This window comes from Siphateles boraxobius, unplaced genomic scaffold, assembly GCF_051911475.1.
Source record: "Siphateles boraxobius isolate OS27281-9 unplaced genomic scaffold, OSU_SipBor_1 16, whole genome shotgun sequence".
Taxonomy (NCBI): domain Eukaryota; kingdom Metazoa; phylum Chordata; class Actinopteri; order Cypriniformes; family Leuciscidae; genus Siphateles; species Siphateles boraxobius.
Window position 1 is genome coordinate 2621014 of NW_027508766.1, and position 22393 is coordinate 2643406.

General features: G+C 40.4%; 1 protein-coding gene across 4 annotated transcripts; it reads right to left on the reverse strand.

Annotated features, from left to right (window-relative positions):
- Positions 1-6735: 6735 nt before the first annotated feature.
- LOC143738925 (uncharacterized) lies at positions 6736-9758 on the reverse strand. Of its 4 annotated transcripts, XM_077230995.1 has the most exons (6): positions 9351-9758; positions 8534-8575; positions 7940-8053; positions 7396-7503; positions 6997-7063; positions 6736-6914 (listed from the first exon to the last, which is right to left on the reverse strand). In XM_077230995.1, exons 1-6 carry the CDS (start codon positions 9376-9378, stop codon positions 6872-6874), a joined length of 402 nt encoding a protein of 133 aa, XP_077087110.1. In that variant the 5' UTR covers positions 9379-9758; the 3' UTR covers positions 6736-6871. The 4 variants fall into 4 exon arrangements, 2 of the variants coding, with proteins under 2 accessions (XP_077087110.1, XP_077087111.1); XR_013204083.1 differs by lacking the exon at positions 7940-8053; XM_077230996.1 differs by lacking the exon at positions 7396-7503.
- Between the last annotated feature and the right edge of the window lie 12635 nt (positions 9759-22393).

Below are 22393 nucleotides of genomic sequence, written 5' to 3' on the forward strand. Positions count from 1 at the left end.
TCCTCCACGGTCGGCTCCTGAAGACCGGAACCCACGACGACGGGGACGACCACGACCTCTGGGTGCAGGACGAGTGGGATGTTCCTAGTGAAACTGGGTTAGCAAGGAGGGGTCAAGGGTGTCGTCACGAGCTACCCATGAACGCTCTTCTGGGCCATACCCCTCCCAGTCTACTAGGTACTCCAGACGATTGCCCCGTCGTCGTGAGTTGATGATGGCTTGGACTCTGTAGATGAGCTCATCAGTTGCGACTTCTGGAGGAGGAGGTACATCGGGTTCTGCAAGGGGAGGGGACAAGGGTTCAGAGTAGGGTTTTAACAATGAAACGTGAAAAGATGGAGAGATACGGTACTGTGCTGGTAGTTTGAGCCGGTATGTGACATCGTTGAGCTGCCTCTGGATTGTAAAAGGACCTATGTAGCGGGGACTCAGCTTACGACAGGGCAGGCGAAGACGGATATCTCTGGTAGACAGCCATACCTTTTGTCCTGGTTGGAATCGGGGTGTCTCAGATCTTCTGGCGTTGGCTTGGGTGGTATGTCTTCGCACTGCCTGTTGTAAATGGACGTGAGCTGAGTCCCACACCCTCTCGCTCTGCTCGAACCAGTGATTTACAGCTGGAACCTCAGACGGTTCCCCAGACCAAGGGAACAGGGGAGGCTGGTATCCTAGGATGCATTGGAATGACGTGAGTCCTTTGGTTGATTGACGGAGTGAATTTTGGGCATATTCCACCCAGGGAAGGAACCGGCTCCAGCTGTTCTGGTTCTGGTGGCAGTATGACCTCAAGTACCTCCCGATCTCTTGGATCTTACGCTCAGTCTGGCCGTTAGTTTGAGGATGATAGCCGGAGGATAAACTGATGGAGACTCCAAGGAGCTTGAAGAAGGCTTTCCAGACTCAAGAGATGAATTGAGGACCTCGATCGGATACTATATCCTCAGGAAGACCGAAATGACGGAACACATTCTGAAAGAGGGCTTCAGCTGCTTCGAAGGCGGTGGGTAACCCTCGGAGAGGAATCAACTTGCAGGCTTTGGAGAACCTGTCGATTATGACGAAGATGCAAGTATAGGACTCTGAGGGTGGAAGGTCAGTCTTGAAGTCAATTCCCAGATGGGACCACGGACGACGAGGGATAGGTAATGGAACCAGTTTGCCAGCGGGTAGTCGACGGGGAGTGTTGGCGATGGCACAGACTGAGCAACCCATGAGATATTGGGAGATGTCTTGGGCCATAGACGGCCACCAGTAGCGCTGGCAAAGGAGCGAGAGGGTTCGCTGGCTACCTGGATGTCCAGAGCCCGGAGAGGTGTGAGCTGAGTCCAGAAGGGCTAGACGACAAGATGTGGGGACGTAGATACACCCTTCTGGACCTCACGGCGGAGCAGGTTCGGCTTGGGTGGCGAGTCGGATATCTTCGTCTAAAGCCCAGAGGATAGGACTGACTATTATGGCTGGAGGGAGGATGGTTTCAGGTTTGGAAGGTTCAGGATCAGGTTGATGGAGACGCGAAAGAGCATCAGCTTTGGAATTCTTAAATCCAGGTCGGTAAGTAACTATAAAGTCGAACCTCGTGAAGAAGAGGGACCATCTGGCTTGGCGTGGATTGAGGCGACGAGCTTCTCTGAGGTATTCTAAATTTCGATGGTCTGTGATAACCTCAAACTTGTGCTTAGCTCCCTCCAGCCAGTGTCTCCACTCTTCTAATGCCAGCTTGATGGCGAGGAGCTCCCTGTTGCCGATGTCATAGTTCTGCTCCGCCGGGGACAGCTTTTTTGAGTAGAAGGCACATGGATGGAGTAAAGGTGGGTTCCCCTGTCGCTGTGAAAGTACCGCTCCCACCCCAGTGGAAGAAGCATCTACCTCCACGGTAAACGGCAATTCTGGATCTGGATGGGTTAGGATGGGAGCGGAAATGAAGGCTTCCTTGAGAGTGGAGAAGGCGGTGGTGGCTTCTGGATTCCAGGACAGAGACTTGGGCCGGGATTTGAGGAGAGAAGTGAGCGGGGAACTGAGAAGACTGTAATTATGGATAAACCTGCGGTAGAAGTTGTCGAATCCTAGGAATCTCTGGAGTTCTTTGATGGTGGTTGGTTGTGACCAGGTTCGGATTGTGTCCACCTTCATCTGGTCCATCTGGATGCCTCTTTGATCAATGATGTATCCAAGGAAGTGAACTGTAGAAGTATGGAACTCACATTTCTCTAGTTTTAGATAGAGGTGTTGCTCTCGAAGACGCTGGAGGATCTGCTTCACATGGTGTCGATGTTCTGTGAGGTTCTTGGAGTATATCAGGATATCATCGATATACACTATGACGAACTGCTGGAGAAATTCTCGGAGGATTTCGTTCATATAACCTTGGAAAACTGAAGGAGCATTGGACAGTCCATAAGGCATAACCCGGTATTCATAGTGCCCTGAGGGCGTCACGAAGGCAGTCTTCCATTCGTCGCCCTTACGGATGCGAATTAGATTGTAGGCACTTCGTAAATCTAATTTGGTAAAGATGCAGGCACCACGTAGTTGTTCCAGGGCTGAGGGGACCAGAGGAAGGGGATAACTGTACTTGATGGATTGGGAATTAAGAGTCCGGTAGTCTATGCAGGGCCGCAAGCCTCCGTCCTTCTTCGCCACAAAAAAGAAACTTGAAGCGGCAGGGGATGTAGAAGGACGAATGAAATCCTGACTAATTGCCTCCGTGATGTACTCCTCCATGGCCTTCTGCTCCGGGATGGACAGGGGATAGACTCGACCCTTGGGTAGAGTCGCCCCAGGTAGCAGGTCGATGGCACAGTCCCATGGCCGATGAGGTGGTAGTTGTGTTGCCAACCGCTTGCTGAACACATCCTGGAACGCCCGATACTCAGAAGGAATCTCCATCTTCTTGTCAGACTCTGGGCTCTCAATGGTAGTGGAATTAATGGCGATAGATGGACTGGTAGCACTGGAATGGAAAGGAGAACTAGACACCTTGACCACAGGAGTTAAACAGGACTGATGACAGGATGAGCCCCACTGAAGAATCTCACCAGTAACCCAGTTTATCCGAGGTTCATGTTGGAGCATCCACGGGCGTCCCAGGATGATGTCCGCGGTGGATCCTTCCAACACCAAGAACGAAATCTCCTCGGAATGTAGGCAACCTATGTGGAGTGTCATGGTGGGGGAGAAGTGACATATACGACCACGACCCAGCGGCTTACCCAGAATAGTATGAACCTCTAGGTTTTGGGGACAGCGTTTCCTCTTGATGTTGAGCCTTTGAAGGAGGTTGTGGGAAATGAAGTTACACGCTGATCCGGAGTCGATGAGAGCTTGTGCTGGAACATTGGAACAGGCTGTTACTAGGTAGACAGTAGTACGAGTCAAAGGTGCAATTTTAGGAGAGAGTTGGATAGTACTAACCACTGGGCGTGGTGGTCGTATAGGACAAGTGGTGATGACATGTCCCTCGCCCCCACAATACAGGCACAGACGATTAATCCATCTTCTTTGACGCTCCGCTGTAGAAAGTCGCTGAAAATCTACCTGCATAGGTTCTGGTGTTGGAAGGGCGGCAGATGGTTCCAGAGGCGGATGATGCATAGCGGGTTGGATTGAAGGGCATGCAGTAAGTCGTTGGGAGACACGGATCGATTTCTGGATGAAAGCCTCTAATCCCATATTATCATCATGTATAACCATCAATGAACGAATTTCAGGATTGAGACCATGGCGATAGGCGGTGAGAAGAGCCACTTCCTCCCATCCACTTGCCACAGCGAGTGTTCGAAAATGTAATGCATAGGATCCCACTGATCGATTACCTTGTTTGAGTCGAAAGAGCTGATCATGGACGGTTAGAGAAGACATGGACTGCCCAAAAACTTCCTTGAAATGCTAAATGAATGCTGTTAAAGATTTAGTTACTGGAACATCGGCTTGCCACAATGCTTGTGCCCACGAAAGAGCTCGACCAGAGAGAAGGGAAATTATAAATGCAATCCGCGCTCTATCAGCTGCATACAATTGGGGTTGCATCTCAAAGTGAAGAGTGCACTGGAGAATAAACCCGCTGCAATCCTCCGCCTCGCCGCTATAGGTCGCTGGTCAGGCCATGGGACTGGCAGCGGCAGCAGGTGAAGGAGTGCTGGGTTGTGGAAGCGATTGACGAACTGCGTTCACCAATTCCGCAAACGGATCCGTAGAAACTGCGCTCGTACTCTGCATAGTTTGGTCTGGTCTTCTGTCACACTCACAGAAAGACAGATAAGGCAGATGTAAGTAATATTCAGGTTTATTGATGTGCAGAGAGAGCGAGATGCTGAGTGAAGAGTGCAGAGCAATACTAGAGTGCGAAGAGAATAAACTTGACACGAAGAACACTTCACTGATGAGAAACTCAATGTCTTTTACCAGGGTACTGTTGAACACGAAGACTAAGGAGACACAGGACGATGGAGACCAGGAGACTCTGAGCGATGACCACGGGAATACACAGGACAACAGGTAAGTATATTCAGGTAGGATGTAACAGTTGAGTAGAGTCTGTAGCTTCGCAAGACGAGACCAGACACAGAGGTGCAGGAGACTGAGACTGAAATAGTGATTGTAATCATGATGTACAGGTGCCGGTGATTAGAATTCAGGTGATTGGGATCTGGTGTAACAAGTGGGCGGGAGTGATGTGGATGGCTCCGTGACAGTCGGAGCTTTGGCCAAAATTTCACAATTTTATAATAAAATGGTATTATAAGTCTTGATTCTTGCGCATTAATAATTTAATGAATAAATACTAGATGAGAATATTTAAGAGATTAAATATTTCAGAGATCCTTGTGCGGTAGGCCTATTCTATATTTGCATAAAGGGTTAAAATATAAAATATACATTTAAGCGCTATTTAAAAATGGTATAATAAAATAATGTGGTTTAAACCATCATTTTATTAAATCAAGCCAATTCATGTGCATACTGTCGTATATGAACAAAGAGAAGACCTAGAGTTCACTACAGCTAACTGTAGGGAACAGATATCCATGGGGTGAAAGTGTAAAGAAGACACCATACAAAACATTACAATCACAGCCGGCAATACGATAAGTGTTGTGATTGTGTTGTTAAAAAGGAAACCGTGGTAAAAAAATTAAGAACACTAGCACTGTTAAACATGCGGTTCAATAACAATGTACAATATAAACAAGAATCCAACTCTAATATGACTGAGCTTGTTTCACATATAACTGCTGATAGTTAGGTATAATCTTTAGATAATTTATCAAACAATTGAAACTTGCGCTATGTTAAAACATTTTGATGATGAGGCCAAAACTGCTTATCACATGTTTTCATAACTTACTGCTTACCGTCTGTTTTCTGGATCAGACCTAAAACTCTTGTGTCAAAGTATCGGTGTAGACGAAAAAAAAAAAAAAAGAATCATCCCGCCATTCACGTAAAAATATAGCCGGTAATTTATTAGCTTAACCGTTGTTTAGCCACATTCATAAAATAACTGTGTATCTATGACTGCTGTGAAATGGGCAATAGCTAGACGAGTTTGAAGTATAATAGTTTTATAGGTAACAGAAAAACAGCAATACTCATCTTTCATGTCGATGTTTCATAGCTGAAAGATGTTCTAAAAGAAATATCTCATGTAGAAATATCTGTTCATGTTTTTCATGAATTCCTATATGTTTGACCACGCTCGGAGACTATAGTTTTTGCAAACTGTACAAAAACAAAAAGAAGCACAGATGTAAACGGCCTTATTGACTATATAAAATGTCAATTACAAACATACAAAACTGATCACAAGTGGCTTTTCGTATTTGCTTTAAATGGCTCATGTTGTATTTACTCTTTAGCAAGTTGATCACTAGAATTTACTTTTGTGCAATTTTATCTGCATAGTCAGATGTGATTCTGTTGTAATAGTTTAAGTGTGAAACAGCATACACTTACTTTTTGCGTTAATACTTTGTGTATTTATTATAAACGGTGCTTTTCACCCGCTGTTTTCTTAGTGATTTGGTCTTTTGAATTCATGTATAAAGATTATGTTTTAAAGTTAGACCATAGTCTTTACAAGAGTGTGGAACTTTGCATCACTACAGTGTGACAAAATATGTTGGCGTGTAAAAATACATCCAAACATTTAAGCACAACTATTTACACACATACTAAGCAGGATAATATCTAATTGTAGATTGTGAACACACCATTATCTGATTATTTGGGGTCAGAGAACGATTTTTCAACAACATTTTGTGCTGGATGTAAAAAATAAAGGTATTAGTTAATAACAAAAACTTTAAATCAACATGAAAACCATAATATAAATAAATAAAATATAGTTTGAAAATTACTTCCATAATATTTTCCTTTAGTAAAGCTATGCCCGTATCACCCACCACAAAGTTTTGCGTTTGTGGTTGAGACCTCGCAGAGATTGCACCAATATTAGGGTTCTCAAACATTGCCTGTTTTTTAAGGAATACAAACTTTGACATTGTTTATTATGTGCAATATATCATTATATGGCCAGTTTGGTTTTTTCTTACTTGTACAATATACTTGGTTCTAAATACAAAAATTAAAACTCCATCACCAATCAATTATTAAAAACATTTTATTTTTAAAAAAACTGTTTAAGTACATAATGCCAAACAATAGGCTACAACAGTTGTTATTGCAGTTTCTTCATGAGAGATTCTTCATGCTTGACCAAAGTGTTGACCAGGTCGTTGGCAATGCTTTCACAATTCACATAGCCCAGCGGTTCCCTCGTCTTCATCTGGTGTGTTGGATTCGCTCGCACATTTGTAACTGATTCATTGAGCAATCAAGATTGTCAATTATTGGATCAATGTTCTTCACTTTTTCAACCAACTGACTGGTGTTTGCTTTCAGAAACCTTTGATGATCTGAGAATATAAAAATTAAAACAATAACAGGAAAAAGGAAAATGAAGGCAAAATGGGAAAGAATATAAAGATTGAATCTAACCTTGTATTATCCTGTTTCTCTTCTTTCCCAGTATCCCCGTTTGGGCAGTATTTGGCTTTGATCAAATCTGCAGTAAATAAATAAGTTTGATAAGTCTGCAGTAAAATAAATGGCTGATGAAGGCTGTAGTAATAGTTACAATTCTGAGTTTGAATAATCCAGGAGCATGACACCGCATAAAATAAATTAATCTTGGCTTATTCTACAAAACTCGATCCAATAGTACCAAAAACATAAAAAAAATCTGTATTGCAAATGTGCACATGCCAATGTTAGACCAGAATGCGACCTTCCTTAAAATTGGCCCCAAATAGTTAACTACGACTGCTTAATTAAGATTAATTTTATACATTACATAGGCGAAAACTGTTTTAATAGTTTCTCGTGTATTACACTTACAATTTGCTGGCACATTTGATTTGGCAGAAGTCATATTGATCTCAAAGGAGCTTGAACCAGTTATGATCGGCGAAAACACATGGCCATCATCAGATGCAGAGATTTTGCCTGTTTACATAAAATATCTGTCAGTTCATCTGTCAATTTTTTTTCTTCTTCTTTTATTATTGCTGCCATGAATTGAGTTAATTCGTGCCTTTGATAAAATCTACAGTAAATAAATAAGGTTGATAAGTCTGCAGTAAAATAAATGGCTGATAAAGGCTATAGTAATAGTTACAATTCTGAGTCTGAATAATCCAGGAGCATTACAGCACATAAAATAAATTCTACAAAACTCGATCCAATAATACCAAAAACACAAAACAATTCTGTATTGCAAATTTGTACATGACACTGTTAGACCAGAATGTAACCTTCCTTAAAATTGGTCCCAAATAGTTAACTGCGACTGATTAATTAAGAATAATTTTATACATTACATAGGCGAAAACTGTTTTAATAGTTTCTCATGTATTAATAGTTTCTCGTGTATTACACTTACAATATGCCGGCACATTTGGTTTGGCAGAAGTCATATTGATCTCAAAGGAGCCAAGAGTTAAACCAGTTATGATCGGCGAAAACACATGGCCATCATCAGATGAAGAGATTTTGCCTGTTTACATAAAATATCTGTCAGTTCATCTGTCATTATACATAGAGAGCAACAGTGCCTCTCCCAGTGCCTATATATGCAAAATATGCATATATAGCTTATACAAACATTTCAGTATTTTGAGAGGGTAGGAAGATTATGTAATTCGCAGTGCTTCATGGGAGTGGGCAGAGCTATTTTGGACTGTGTTGCTTTTTTTTTTTTAACTATGTTTGACATAATTTTCACTACAGCATCATGGCTAATGGGTAATGTAGTTTTCACCAGGAGTTCAACTGTGAAACATGATTATTTCCAAAAAAAATAAGCTGAAGTTTTTATCAGAAGCAAATACCATGTATTAACAACCTTTTAGCTCACAGTAGGTCTGTCTTTAAAATTAATTTCCATATGGAGAAATTAAACGTTTTTACTCCCAGAAACCGCCTGTTGCACTCTATAATGTTTTCTCATTAAAAATAAAATATAAACCATACTAACATGTTACTTGGATGCCTGATTGTCCTGCAGTGTTTGCTGTCTCTAGAGAGAAGGAAAGACCATGTTATTTTAAATGGCAATGAAAAGCGCTAGCCTATATAAATAGCTTTGACTTGACTTTTATATGTTTTGCTTATCACATTGTGACAGTGTCATTCATATAGCTTACATGTTAAACAATTTATCATGCAAATTGCTTAAAGTTAAAATCAAAGACAGAGTAAAAGAAGAATTAAAAAGTAACCTAGCAAAATTTAAAAAGTAAGTCACTGAAGAGGAATAAAATAGGCCTATGCACATATAAGCATGTCTGACTAAAATATTCTCTAAATAAGATTTAAAACTGAATAAATCCAAAACATTTATTATAAGGTCCTTTATGGAAACCCCGCAGTTTAAATAAACGATGCTGCAGATTTTAGTTACATCAGATAAAAAATACAACATAGCATAATGCAAAATAAACATTTCTGTAAAACAGTCATGTTAAACTGATTCTTGTGATATGATTTTAAAAAAAAACATAGCATAATGAACATAAACAATGCAATCATAATACAATACTCCATATTTTTAAACCCATACTTTCATAAATTAATATAGTAGATACATTTTAATATCTGTATCACCAGTTACAGCAGATAAAAATACTAATAGCATAATGTGGATAAAACAAATACGTACCCTGGGCTATTTAAAACACTAATGAATTATACCGTCTTTTCCTTATGTATAATTTTTTTTTCAAATTAAACATCATTGGATAATACAGATAAACAGTACCGAAGCATAAATTAATTATAGAGAAAGTACTCACTGTTTTGCATTTTTGATGAGGTGGTCATAGAAGAGAGGGTGCAAAAGTTTTTGGTCCAGACATGGGGTATGGCACACGTCCATGTGTCTAGGCTATTTTATAGCCTTTTACAGTAAGAGCCTGTGGAAAACTATGGGAAAACGGCGGAGCTGTGTGTCCACTATATTCTTTCAGTACTCTATGAATGGAACTGTTTAGGTTCAAGGCCAATTCACATTCCCAGGGGGTAGGCAGACCTTTTGATTACACGAGCACCATATTTCACTGATAACTGTCACTCCTGAAAATAAGTCTTATGAATTAAAAGTAATTTATTACCGATGGTACGAAAACAGTGATGATATCACTTATTTGTCACGCACACTGTCCATGCTGGCAGGCACTACCTGTGTGATTTTTTTCTTCAACCCTGGTGAAAATGTAAGATGATTTTATCTAAATCTAACATAATTGGTACAGTAAATTTGTAAAATATTTATTTTAAATGAACAGAATGCTTTTCAACTTCAGTAATTTAGTAAGATTTGAAATGAACAACAATTAGTAAACTATTTATTTTATATATGATATATTTTAATTTATACACTTTAAAAGGAACACAATGCTTTTCAATGGGCTCAGGAACGGGTCACAAAAACAGATACCAGGCCAGCCACACGCTGGTGTGACAGAGAGAAAAGACTTCAGGGGAAACACTTGTGGGTTTTTTTCAACCATGGTGAAACAGTAAGATGATTTTTTTTATATATATACTTTTAATTGAACAGCATGGTTTTTCAACTTGAGTCAGTGTCAAATATTTGTGAATGACTAAATGTAAATTTTATAACCATTTCATTTAAATGAACATAATGCTTTTTCAACTTCTGTGTGAGATAAACTTCCAACGTCCTCAGCAATGCGGAGGGAGGGGAATTCCTGCTTTGACACACACACACACACACACACACACACACACACACACACACACACAAACACACACACACACACACACACACACACACACACACACACACACACACACACACACACACACACACACACACACACACACACACACACATAGACGTGCGCTCCCTATGTTTTGAATCAGTGTGAGATCATTCATACATTGCATTGTTTTTTTCTTCAACTCTAATATATTTTTAACTGTTTGGAATATTTTTGTGGCTCCATTTTATTTAAACTGAAATGCTTGGTTCAGTGAATAGTTCTACATTTATTTTAAACTTTTTGTGTGAGGTTTTATTTTATATTCTTTTACAGAACAGATAAACTTCCACAATTTTTTCTTATCAATTTCACAGCTGCCCGTGATAAGATATGTTAGGGATATGTAGGGGATGCGGTGACAAAAACACCAACTTCAAACGATCAAACTAACTTCAAACGATCAAACTAACTGTCACACATCCTATACCCCCTTTTTCTTGTACAAACTAACTTCAAACGATCAAACTAACTGTCACACATCCTATACCCCCTTTTTCTTGAACAAACTAACTTCAAACGATCAAACTAACTGTCACACATCCTATACCCCCTTTTTCTTGAACAAACTAACTTCAAACTATCAAACTAACTGTCACACATCCTATACGCCCCTTTTTCTTGATCAAACTAACTTCAAACGATCAAACTAACTGTCACCATCCATCATTTTGACAGAAAGTTTAACAGGAAGAGGCGGAAGTAGATCAAAGGTCATCATCCATCATTTTGACAGAAAGTTTAACCGGAAGGGGCGGAACTAGGTCAAAGGTAACAGGAAGGGGCGGAACTAGGTCAAAGGTAACAGGAAGGGGCGGGACAGGAAGGGGCGGGACGAGGGATGGGACCAGAAGGGGAGGAACCGGAAGGGGCAGGGGAAGATCAAAGGATAGACCCGCCCACCTGTCAATCGATCATTTTGACAGGTAGTGTCTCATATAGACTACTTGTGTCTTTTCCAACTGCTGACCAGCAAGAGCCAAACGTGTATTATTGTATGTTTTTTTATTATTGTGTGTTTTTTGCTATAGGTTACTTTTTATAATAATTAATATTATGATTATGTTATCACAGGCAGGCCCATTGACGGATGGAGATGATCCTGTGTATCCCGGCGCACCCCTGACAAAAGGACAAAGTTTACTGTTGCTTATGTCCTTTGTACTAAGGCACAATCTTACAACTGTTTCACTGGACCATCTACTGACAATTTTCAACGAGCATTTTCCAGGCATGGTACCAGTGACCACATATGTTTTCCGAAAAGCTTATGGTCAGTATGGAAATTATGAATCCCATTTCTACTGTCCTACATGTGAAAAGTACTGGTGAGCTACAGTGTGACATTTGTCACACAGTAACTGATTCAGATAGCTCTCTTAAAAGTGGATGCTTTTTCCTGGTTCTTAGTCTGGCCTCACAGATCCAAACATTGCTTGAGGAAAAACAAACCCTTTTTCAAAAAGATTGGCTGATTTCAGATACAATTTCTGACATCCAATGTGGAGAAGAGTATCAGAAACTTAAGGAATCTGGTGCAATGGGTGAGGATGACATATCTTTAATTTGGAACTGTGATGGAATTCCACTGTTCGGGAGCTCCAAATATCAGATTTGCCCCATACAGTGCCAAGTTATAGAGCTTGAGCCTAGAGAACGCAAGGCAAATATCTGTCTTCCTTGTCTTTGTTTTGGTGAAGAAAAGCCCTACATGCTCACATTTTTGAGACCATTCGTAGATGAACTGTCAATTCTACAGTAAGATGGAATTAAATGGAAAGATTCAGCAAACGTAGAGCACACTTCCAAGGTTTTTTCTCTCATATGTAGTTCTGATTCAGTCGCCCGCCCACTTCTAAGGCACACTAAACAGTTCATGGGTTTTCATGGGTGTGACTTCTGTTACGGGGGAGGTCCTTACACAAATAAAGCCCCTGTGCCAAAACTTAGAACTGAAGTAGAGCACTTTGATCACGCATTGGCCGCAACACTTGAGAAAACTGTAATGGGAGTAAAAGGACCTTCACCTTTAATGGAACTTGAAAACTTTCAAATGACAAATGGATTTTTTCCAGAGTATCAACACTCTGTCTGCCTTGGGGTTACAAGGCAACTAGCTAATCTGTGGTTTGTCTCCAGAAATCATGGACAAGAGTGGTACATAGGAACAAAATCAGAACTTCTAGACAAAGAGCTAGTTACATTCAAACCACCTTCTGAGATAATCAGAGTACCACGATCTGTGGCAGACAGAAAGTACTGGAAGGCATCAGAGTGGAGGTCGTTCCCCTTATTCTCTGCTCTGCCTCTTCTGAATGGGGTTTTACTGAGGAAATTCTGGAACCACCTTTTCTGTTTGTGTTTGCTTTGCACATTCTGTTGGGAGAAAAAGTTAAACGCTGTGATATTGATGTAGCAGAAAGAGCTCTCAGAAATTTCACTTTGCAGTTTGAGAAGTTATATGGAGCAGCAAATATGACTTTCAATGTTCATCTTCTGACACACATTTCAACAAGTGTTAGGAACTGGGGGCCTCTGTGGGCCACATCAACCTTTTCCTTTGAATCATTTAATGGCACTCTGTTAAAGTACTTCAATGGAACCACCCATGTTCCTGAACAAATTGTTAGAAGGTTTCTTTGCTGGAGAAGTCTAACGCAGAAAGCTGAAAAGATGATGGCAGATGCAAATGATGGTGTTAAAAAGATTTTTTCGGGTTTACTTAGCAGCCATTTACATTCTTGTAATTCAGCCAGCCTCAATGAAAATGTCAGGGTTTATGGCAAACCCTGTCATGGTAAACTATCTCTATCGCAATCATCTGCTGTCAAAAACTTGCTGGGTGTTACAGTCAGTCAATGTGTATTTTATCATCGTTTCATCGTAAAAGGAATACTGTACCATTCAAGCAGTTACAGAAACCTTAAAAAAAGGATAAACTCAACAGTAGAATTACTGGATGGACGACTGTGCAGAAATCTTAGCTTGTTAGTATTCAGATTACACCATGTATCAATGCACTGTGTATTGGTTAGGGAGCTCAAGAATACCAGGTAAACTGCTCTGCAGGGACAGTGGGCTAAACATTTTTTTCAACTTTTGTTTCTGAGGTGTTGCAGTCCAACAATGTATGTGCAAATCCAAGTACGTGCAGGCCTCAGCCTCATGTACCACGGAGAAGACGAAATTAAGGATCTCTCCTCAGAGATAACCCAGCAAAGAAACATTCATTACAGAAATCAAGTACTGTACCAACAGGGCAGAAACACGATTCAGAAGGCGTTCTCTGCACCAGGCAGAGAACAGCATATTTAGTCTTCTCATGGAGGGAGCTCTAGACTGGAGTATGGTCTCCACGACCTCGGTCGAGAGACCTGAATCTATTAGCTGGGCCCCCCCAGAGGCCGAGCCCACAGTATCCACAACTCCAGAGCTCCCAGGAGCAAAGATATCGGGAAAAGCGTATATGTGTAGCGGCAACCACACCTATTACATCACATCCAGTCCAAGCGGAGCTGGATGCGTGAGCGAGAACCACAAGGTCAATGCATTGTGCATGCGATGCGAAAGGTCGACTTGTAGTTTGACCGAAGTTCTCCCTAAGAAGCTCCACCACCTAGGGGTGAAGTCTCCATTTCCCGGGCCACAGCCCCTGCCTCAACAGGATATCTGCTCTGATATACGAGACCATCAGTGTGTTGTCCGGACCCTTCGCCGAGCAACCACTCATGATTGCCCCCGACTTCTGAGGGAAGTATCGGTCGATAGCATTATGCGTCGACAAGAAACCCCCAACACTGGGCCTGGGCGAGGAACCAAGGTTCTTCCACATGACCGAGGCACGAAGGCATAGCTGCGTGACCTTGATCATGCGAAAACGGATTTCCCCTCGGAGAAAACCCCTTGGTCCTGAGCCACCACTGCAGGGGTCTCATGTACAGAAGGCCAAAAGTAACTACGTTGGACGCAACTGCCATGAGCCCCAACCAAAGACCTTTCACCGAGCGGCCACTCATGACCGCCCCCCATCCTGTGAGGGAAGCATCCGTCGATAGTGTGACGCGTCGACAAGAAGCCCCCAGCACTGGGCCCTGGGCAAGGAACCAAGGTTTCTTCCACATGACCGAGGCACGAAGGCATAGCCGCGTGACCTTGATCATACGAAAACGGATTTCCCCTCGGAGAAAACCCCTTGGTCCCGAGCCACCACTGCAGGGCGCTCATGTACAGAAGGCCAAAAGTAACTACGTTGGACGCAACTACCATGAGCCCCAACAGTCTCAGAGACTGTTTTGCAGTGAGTGACTGACCTAGTTTTACATTCTTTACGGCTGTGAGAATCGCAGAAATACGTGCAGGAGACAGACGTGCTTGCATTGTTGTCAAATCCCATAATACACCTAGAAAAGTGGTCCTCTGAGCTGGGAGGAGTACACTCTTTTTGGTGTTGAGCCGCAACCCCAACCCCCTTATGTGGGACAGAACGACATCTCGATGTTGAACTGCCAAAAGCTCGGACTGAGCTAAAATCAACCAATCGTCGATATAATTTAATACGCGAATGCCCTGGAATCTCAGAGGAGCCAGAGCTGAATCCACGCATATTGTAAAAGGTGCGGGGTGATAACCTAGGCCGAAAGGAAGAACCCGATACTGGTATGCTTCGCCCCTGAAAGCAAACCTCAGGAACCTCCTGTGATGAGGATGGATAGATAAGTAAGCGTCCTTTAAGTCTATTGTGACAAACCAGTCCTCGGACTGTGACACAATCATATTTAGCGTAATTATACTTTGAACTTAAGATTCTGAAACCTGGTGTTTAATTGACGCAGGTCTAGAGTAGAACGCAACCCCTCTTCCTCTTTTGGAACAATGAAGTAATGGCAGTAAAACCCTGACTGTCTGCCGGGAGGAGGAACCCCTTCTACAGCTCCTTTTGCAGAAGTGTCAGTACTTCCTGCTCCATAACCAAAGCCTGCTCGGGGTCCACCACAGTGGGGAGGACCCCTAGAAATCTGAGCGGACAAGAACCGAATTCTGAACCCTTTTCTATAGTGTGCAGGACCCACCGAGAAATATGTGGCAGTAGTTTCCACGCTGCCAGAAATTCTACTAGGGGAACCAGTCTCTCAAGACTGGCCTCTGGATTTGGTTGAACAGTCACTACGGTGCCCTGAAGCGGCGAACCGGCAGGGAACAACCGAACTGACCGTTCTACGACCCTCCTCGGAGGATCGTATGGGGACGCTGACACCTCGGTACCCTGAACGAAGAACCGGCAGGGAACAACCAAACTGGCAGCGCTGCGACCCTCCTCAGAGAGTCTCACCCCAGAGGGCGCCGAGGAGAAACGATTTCTCAAAACCGCCCCTGCCCTGGAGGAGCCCTCAGAAGCCTGATAGCCTTGTTTTATTTTTACGACAGGACTTCCTGTCTAAGCTTTATTAGAGATGACGACAGTCCTCAGATCTTGCCTACCTCTAAATAACTTAGGTCCTACGACCCTCCGCGGAGGATCGTATGGGGACGCTGACACCTCGGTGCCCTGAACGGCGAACCCTCCTCAGAGAGTTGCACCCCAGAGGGCGCCGAGGAGAAACGATTTCTCAAAACCATCCCTACCCCGGAGGGGACCACCCTTTAGAAGCCTGATAGCCTCGGCGTCAGGGCTTCCTCTTTGTCCAAGCTTTTTTTAGAGATAAAATAGTCCTCAGATCTTGCATATCTCTAACTGGCTAGACTGCTACCGCCACCCAAGTCCCCCTTGATTGTGGATATATATATATTGTAATATCTCTCTTTCTTATTAGGCTGCTGCCACCACCTTTAATTATTTAGCCAGTATGGTCTGGCACCAGAAGACAACACACCACCACAACTTCAATCAAACAGTTTTATTGATAGAGGGGACTGCAAGGACAGGCTAAACACAACCTGGAAAAGCCGTAGAATTGCACAGAGCACTACGTGAATTCACTCACTTCATTAGTGACAAACCCCAGAATCAATTACAGTGGCACTTCAAACCCATTTAAAACCTCAACTTCATGCAGGTGTAAAATGGTACCCATGACTGTTCCCTAAACCTTCCCAGTTTCAGTCCCATCCACCCTTACTATCACCCTCTATTATTATGAAGCACAACTTTGTTTAATACATTAGTTTCATTTAAAACAGACACAATCTTAAAACACTTAACTCGCCCACCGCGGCATTGCCCCTCCCTACTGCGGGGGGGGGGGGGGGGGGGGGGTTCCACGTAGCCCACACCGTTCCGTGACGAGAAATGTGAGCGATGTCGTCACGATGATTGGTATCAGGCAGTCTCAGTCAAACAAGGGGAAATCCCACCGTAAGTCCATTTCAAAAAGGCCAAAGTCCAGCCGGGCGATAGCATCAGCCTTCCGCACAGTCGCGACGGCACTCCTAACTTCCCATCTCTATACTCTCTCCCCGCACCCGCTATCTATCTATCTATCTTCATCGCCGGCGGTCCTATCCAACCGCGAACGACACCCCCCTCCCAAAATAAAGGTGAGTACCGCCGTCCTGTTATCCACAATGCAAACCGAACCAAGCCCGCTCCATCGTCTTTTGCACCCCATTTAAACCTTTTACACACCCAGCCTCTCAATACACAACTCCCGCCCCGGTGTTTCTCATTTCTCAATCAGTCTAAATAATTAGTTGCCAAGACAATATCCCAAAACGCCACCCACATTACAATATATATATATATATATATATATATATATATATATATATATCACTCCGTGGCCACCAGCAGGAAAACAACCGAACTGGCCGTGCTGCGACCCTCCTCAGAGAGTCGCCCCCCAGAGGATGCAGAGGAGAAACGATTTCTCGAAACCGTCCCTCCCCAGTATAGTTTATCTGTTCTTGCACGAAGCAATTCTCGAATAGCGTCAGTGCTGACAACCTCACATTCATCCATGTCTTTATAATTTACCCATCAGCGCTGCCTAATAAAACGTTTTATTTATTTAAGATGGCTGGTGGGTAACGTCGGGGTTAAAAAATGATGATGCCGACTCGGGAGAGACAAAGCTAGCAAGCGTCTCTTTAACCCGAGGCACTGTCATACCATGATACTTAATACCCATAGCATTACTATAGTTAGACGTTTGGGCATTACACACATAAAATAGAAACCGGCTTATTCCACGATCTGGACACCTCAGTGTGGTGTGGAGATAGGGAAAAATGGCAGTCCCCGACGAGGAGGCTGAGATACAGAGTTTTTCTGGTTTTAGATTTATTTCATCTAATAAACTCTTTTTATTTTCACTCTCATAATGTTCAGCTGGCCAGAAAATATTTAACTAGCAACAGCACGAGATAAACCTCCTTTTAAAGCTCCTCTTTATTCAACAGAGTTATGAGCTGACTTATTTATTCATTTATTGAAAACTCAAACATCTTCCTTTTTCTTAATATCTTTATTTGCTTTATTCTCTTTTTCTAAACAAAACACTAACGATACCAATTCCTCGGAACTGGAAATCGCCAGCACTGGATCTGGCAGGTGAAAGCTGAGATAGGGCGGGGCCCGTCCCAACCCCCGCTGTCAGATCCGTTTGCGAACCCCAAAACGCGAGTCACCGCCGTGCATCGGTAACAGCGGGACCCGCGCGGGGAGCGCGAACCGAACCGTCCTCCTCGAAGAACGCCCGGCGGGAGTGGAGCGTCCTCACGGACAGCTTCTCGCAATGCTCACAGTCAGCCCACTCGAGAACTGACTGTGGCATGCTCCACTCCCAAATAGTAACAAAAAGCTGAATCACGCAGAGCATTCCCACCGCGTCCCAAAGCAGCTCGAGTTCCCTTGAAAGGGAACTACGTTATTCCACTCCCAAATAATATAGAGAGAGATTAAATATGAACTGATTACACATTACTATGATTGTGAGATGACCTTACAGACTACTGTAGCCTACTTATCCTCCAAGCCTGCAAGTTTTTTTTAAATGTTTTACAAAGCAAACAGTTAGAAAAATACAGTTGTCATGCCTGTCCTAAATATTAAATCACAGACTGTGCAGTGTTAAAGGGTTAGTTCACCCAAAAATGAAAATTAAGTCATTAATTACTCACCCCCATGCTGTACCAACCCCGTAAGACCTTCGTTCATCTTCGGAACACAAATGAAGATATTTTTGATTAAATATGAGAGGTGGATCACTGCTACATAGGCTGCCAGAGGGAATGAAACTTGACGGCCCAGAAAGTCATTAAAGAACATGTTTAAATATTCCATGTGCCTACAGTGGCTCAACTATAAGTCTATCAAGCGACGAGACTACTTTTTTCCCGAAAAAAAAAACATATTCGACTATTCCTTTTCATTCCTTGTGGGCCTGAGACGAGAGTTCAAGAGATTTCCACGACGCATGCGCGAGAACTGAACAAGAAGTATTAGAAGAAGAACGTTCTCTTCTCAGTTCTCGCGCATGCGTCGTGGAAATCTCTTGAACTCTCGTCTCAGGCCCACAAGGAAGAAAAGGAATAGTCGAATAAAGTCGTTATTATGTTTTTTTTTTCGGGAAAAAAGTATTCTCGTCGCTTGATAAACTTATAGTTGAGCCACTGTAGGCACATGGAATATTTAAACATTTTCTTTAATGACTTTCTGGGCCGTCAAGTTTCATTCCCTCTGGCAGCCTATGTAGCAGTGATCCACCTCTCATATTTAATCAAAAATATCTTCATTTGTTCCGAAGATGAACGAAGGTCTTATGGGGTTGGTACAGCATGGGGGTGAGTAATTAATGACTTAATTTTCATTTTTGGGTGAACTAACCCTTTAAGTGATTTTTTTTCATTACTGTGAAATGAGTCAATTATTCAAATATCTGTTTTCTTTTTAATGACAATAAATGTGGAAAACTGTCATTTTGTATTGCAAAAGCACTTTTATGTAAGCTTAATGTGATACTAGTGCATTTATAATATGCTACTGTATTTTTCATGAAAATCCAAATAATAATTAAATCTTCTAAAACTTTACGTAAAGTATCGCTGCATGCTTTTTTAATGCAAAACACTTCTGAATATGTGAACTATGTTTGACTTAAAAACAATTGAAGATTTAGTGCATTTTAAAGTTAATTTAAACTAGTACATTGATAATATATTTTAAACAAAATTAATTTAGGTATCTAATTACACTTAAAAAATCACTATTTAGTATATTTATATAGAGTGTACTTAAATAGCACATTTGTGAATAAACATTTCTTGTGTAATCAATTTTATTCAATCTAATAGCTATCTAAAAGTGCACTAACAATGAACTACTTTTAAAGCTTTAAAATACTTGTAAAAATACACTAATTACACTTTCTGTTATTTTTCAAATAGTATATCTTAATTCAATAAAAATACATTTAAAATATCAATGTTAGTAAACTTTCACAATTACACTTAAGTAGCTACTACTAAAATTAAATTGTACTTTTAATTAGTGTTTTTATAGTGTATAATTTTTAGAGTTTTATTAAAAATTAAATTAAATATGTACTACAAATATACCTGTATTTAATTGTTTTTTGAATGCATTAAAAGTACACCTTATTTTTACCATATATAAAAGCCACAAAAATGAGTGATCCTTGTGGGATTTTCAGTAGCCTACAAACGTATCGTAATGGACAACAGCCTTTTAAGTAGCCTTTAAACAAGTAAAAGTGAACAACTTTCATTTTAAGTAGGCTTATTGCAATGCTTTATAATAGTGGACAAATGTTTATAATACATTATAAGTTGGTACATTATAAATGTAATTCTTTCCCCCAAAATATTACAATTATAAATATATAAATATTAAAATATATTGCAGTAGGCCTAAGTGTTTAAAAAGTACTTTAAACATACTAAAAGCTTAACCATTTTGCTATGTTCTTATACACAAAGACCAACATGTTTTCTTTAAATACACTAAAACTTCACAAAAATGGTATGATTGTGTTTAGCATATTTCTTAAAAATGCAACTAAGCATATATGTATTACCAAAGTACTTGTAGCCTACTTTTTAGAAATATATTAAAATGATGCTTGTGTTTAGCATATTTCTTAAAAGTATAATAAAGCATATATTTATTGCCAATGTACTTATAGTGCATTTGTTTGAAATATATTCAAATTATGCTTGTGTTTAGCATATTTCTTAAAAGTGTAATTAAGCATATATTTATTACCAATTTACTTTTAGTGCATTTCTTTGAAATATATTCAAAAATGCTTGTGTTTAGCATATTTCTTAAAAGTGTAACTAAGCATGTATTTATTACTAATGTACTTTTAGTATACTTGTTAGAAATATATTAAAATTATATGCTTGTTTAGCATATTTCTTAAAAGTATAATTAAGCATATATTTATTACCAATGTACTCATAGTGCATTTGTTTGAAATATATTCAAATTATGCTTGTGTTTAGCATATTTCTTAAAAGTGTAATTAACCATGTATTTATTACCAATGTACTTCTAGTATACTTGTTAGAAATATATTAAAATGCAAAAAAATGCACTAAAAATACATTTAAAATATCAGTGGTATTTAATATACTTTCGCAATTACACTTAAGTACTACTTTAGTAAAAATATACTTTTAATTAGTGTATTTATAGTGTATAATTTTTACAGTTTTCTTTAGCACAAAAGGAAAGAATGTACTACAAATATACTTTCTTGTATTTAAGTGTTTTTTTTAGTGCACTCAAGTACACTTTTTTTCACCTGGGTATCCTGTATGTGAAGCACCTGACAGAACCCGTTCTATAACGTTTTCTTCTAAAAGTATATGACACAGCTAAGTGTAATTTAATAAAACGTGAAAATTATTTTTCTGTACCAGTGTCGGTCATCTCAACTAGCACTTGTCAGCAATGTTTTTTGCAGCCATGGTTTTTGCAGGAATGATTTGCGATTGAGCCAGTAGGGGGCTCTACACACCCTGTTTTACAGGTCACTGCAGCTCTCCTGGTGATTTTTTTTTTTTTTCTGCTAATAGATTTCCCATTGGAACAGACACATTAGTACTGTTGATTCTACTAAGTAAGATTCACAGTAAACCATTTGTTCACCAAATATGAAAATGACATAAGGTAAACCACACATCCATTTTATTTTAAAATGTAAATTGACATACAAATATCTGAGGAGAAAAGAGACCGCTTAAGTTACCTGAAATGTCAGCTAACAGGCACTGGAGTCACATGCTGCTAAATATGAACATTCAGTGTTCACATATAAACAGTAGATGGCAGTCACATCTTAACATGAGTTTTTCTTTCATTGAAGCTTGTGCATTTGTCTGTTTGATGTATAAAATGTTTAAGGTCAGCCTTTTATTTCAGAAAATTATCATCACTCAAATAATTGTTTTAATAAATGCTTCATACAACAGTAAAATAGATTAGTGACATATTTCCTTTTGTGTAGTGATGCAATTGTAAACTAAATAACAATGAGACCATAATGAGAAAAAAGTCGAAAAACAATTTATTTGAAAAACTAAAACAAAACAATACTGACAAAAATATCCTCGTTGCATTTCCCCCCTAAAATACTGTTCCTAATTCACTGAATAAAAACACTATACATTCAATTTATTAAATTTAGTAAAAGAGCAAAAAACATGAATTTTCTTACTGTTACAATACAACACAGTATGCCACACTAAACACTTAACGCTAAAAAATAAAATAAAAATAAAACTTTGATATATACATACAGAGCCCTGCACAAAAAAGAAATTATATCGTCGCCACAAATGAACAATTCATTCCTACAGGTTACGAATACATCAGTGCATGTGAGTAATTTGGTCTCTTGTTTTAAGTAAACCATGGCTACGTTGTAATAATTTGTTACCTTGTTTTAGTTAAATCAAAATGAGAGAAAGAATTAGGTGGCCACGATTTAGTAAAACGGGAAAACAAATTCTTAATATCATGTGCGGGGCTACTGTTTTTTTGTTGTTGTTTTTATACACAAGATTCACCAAATGATTAGTACAACAAAATG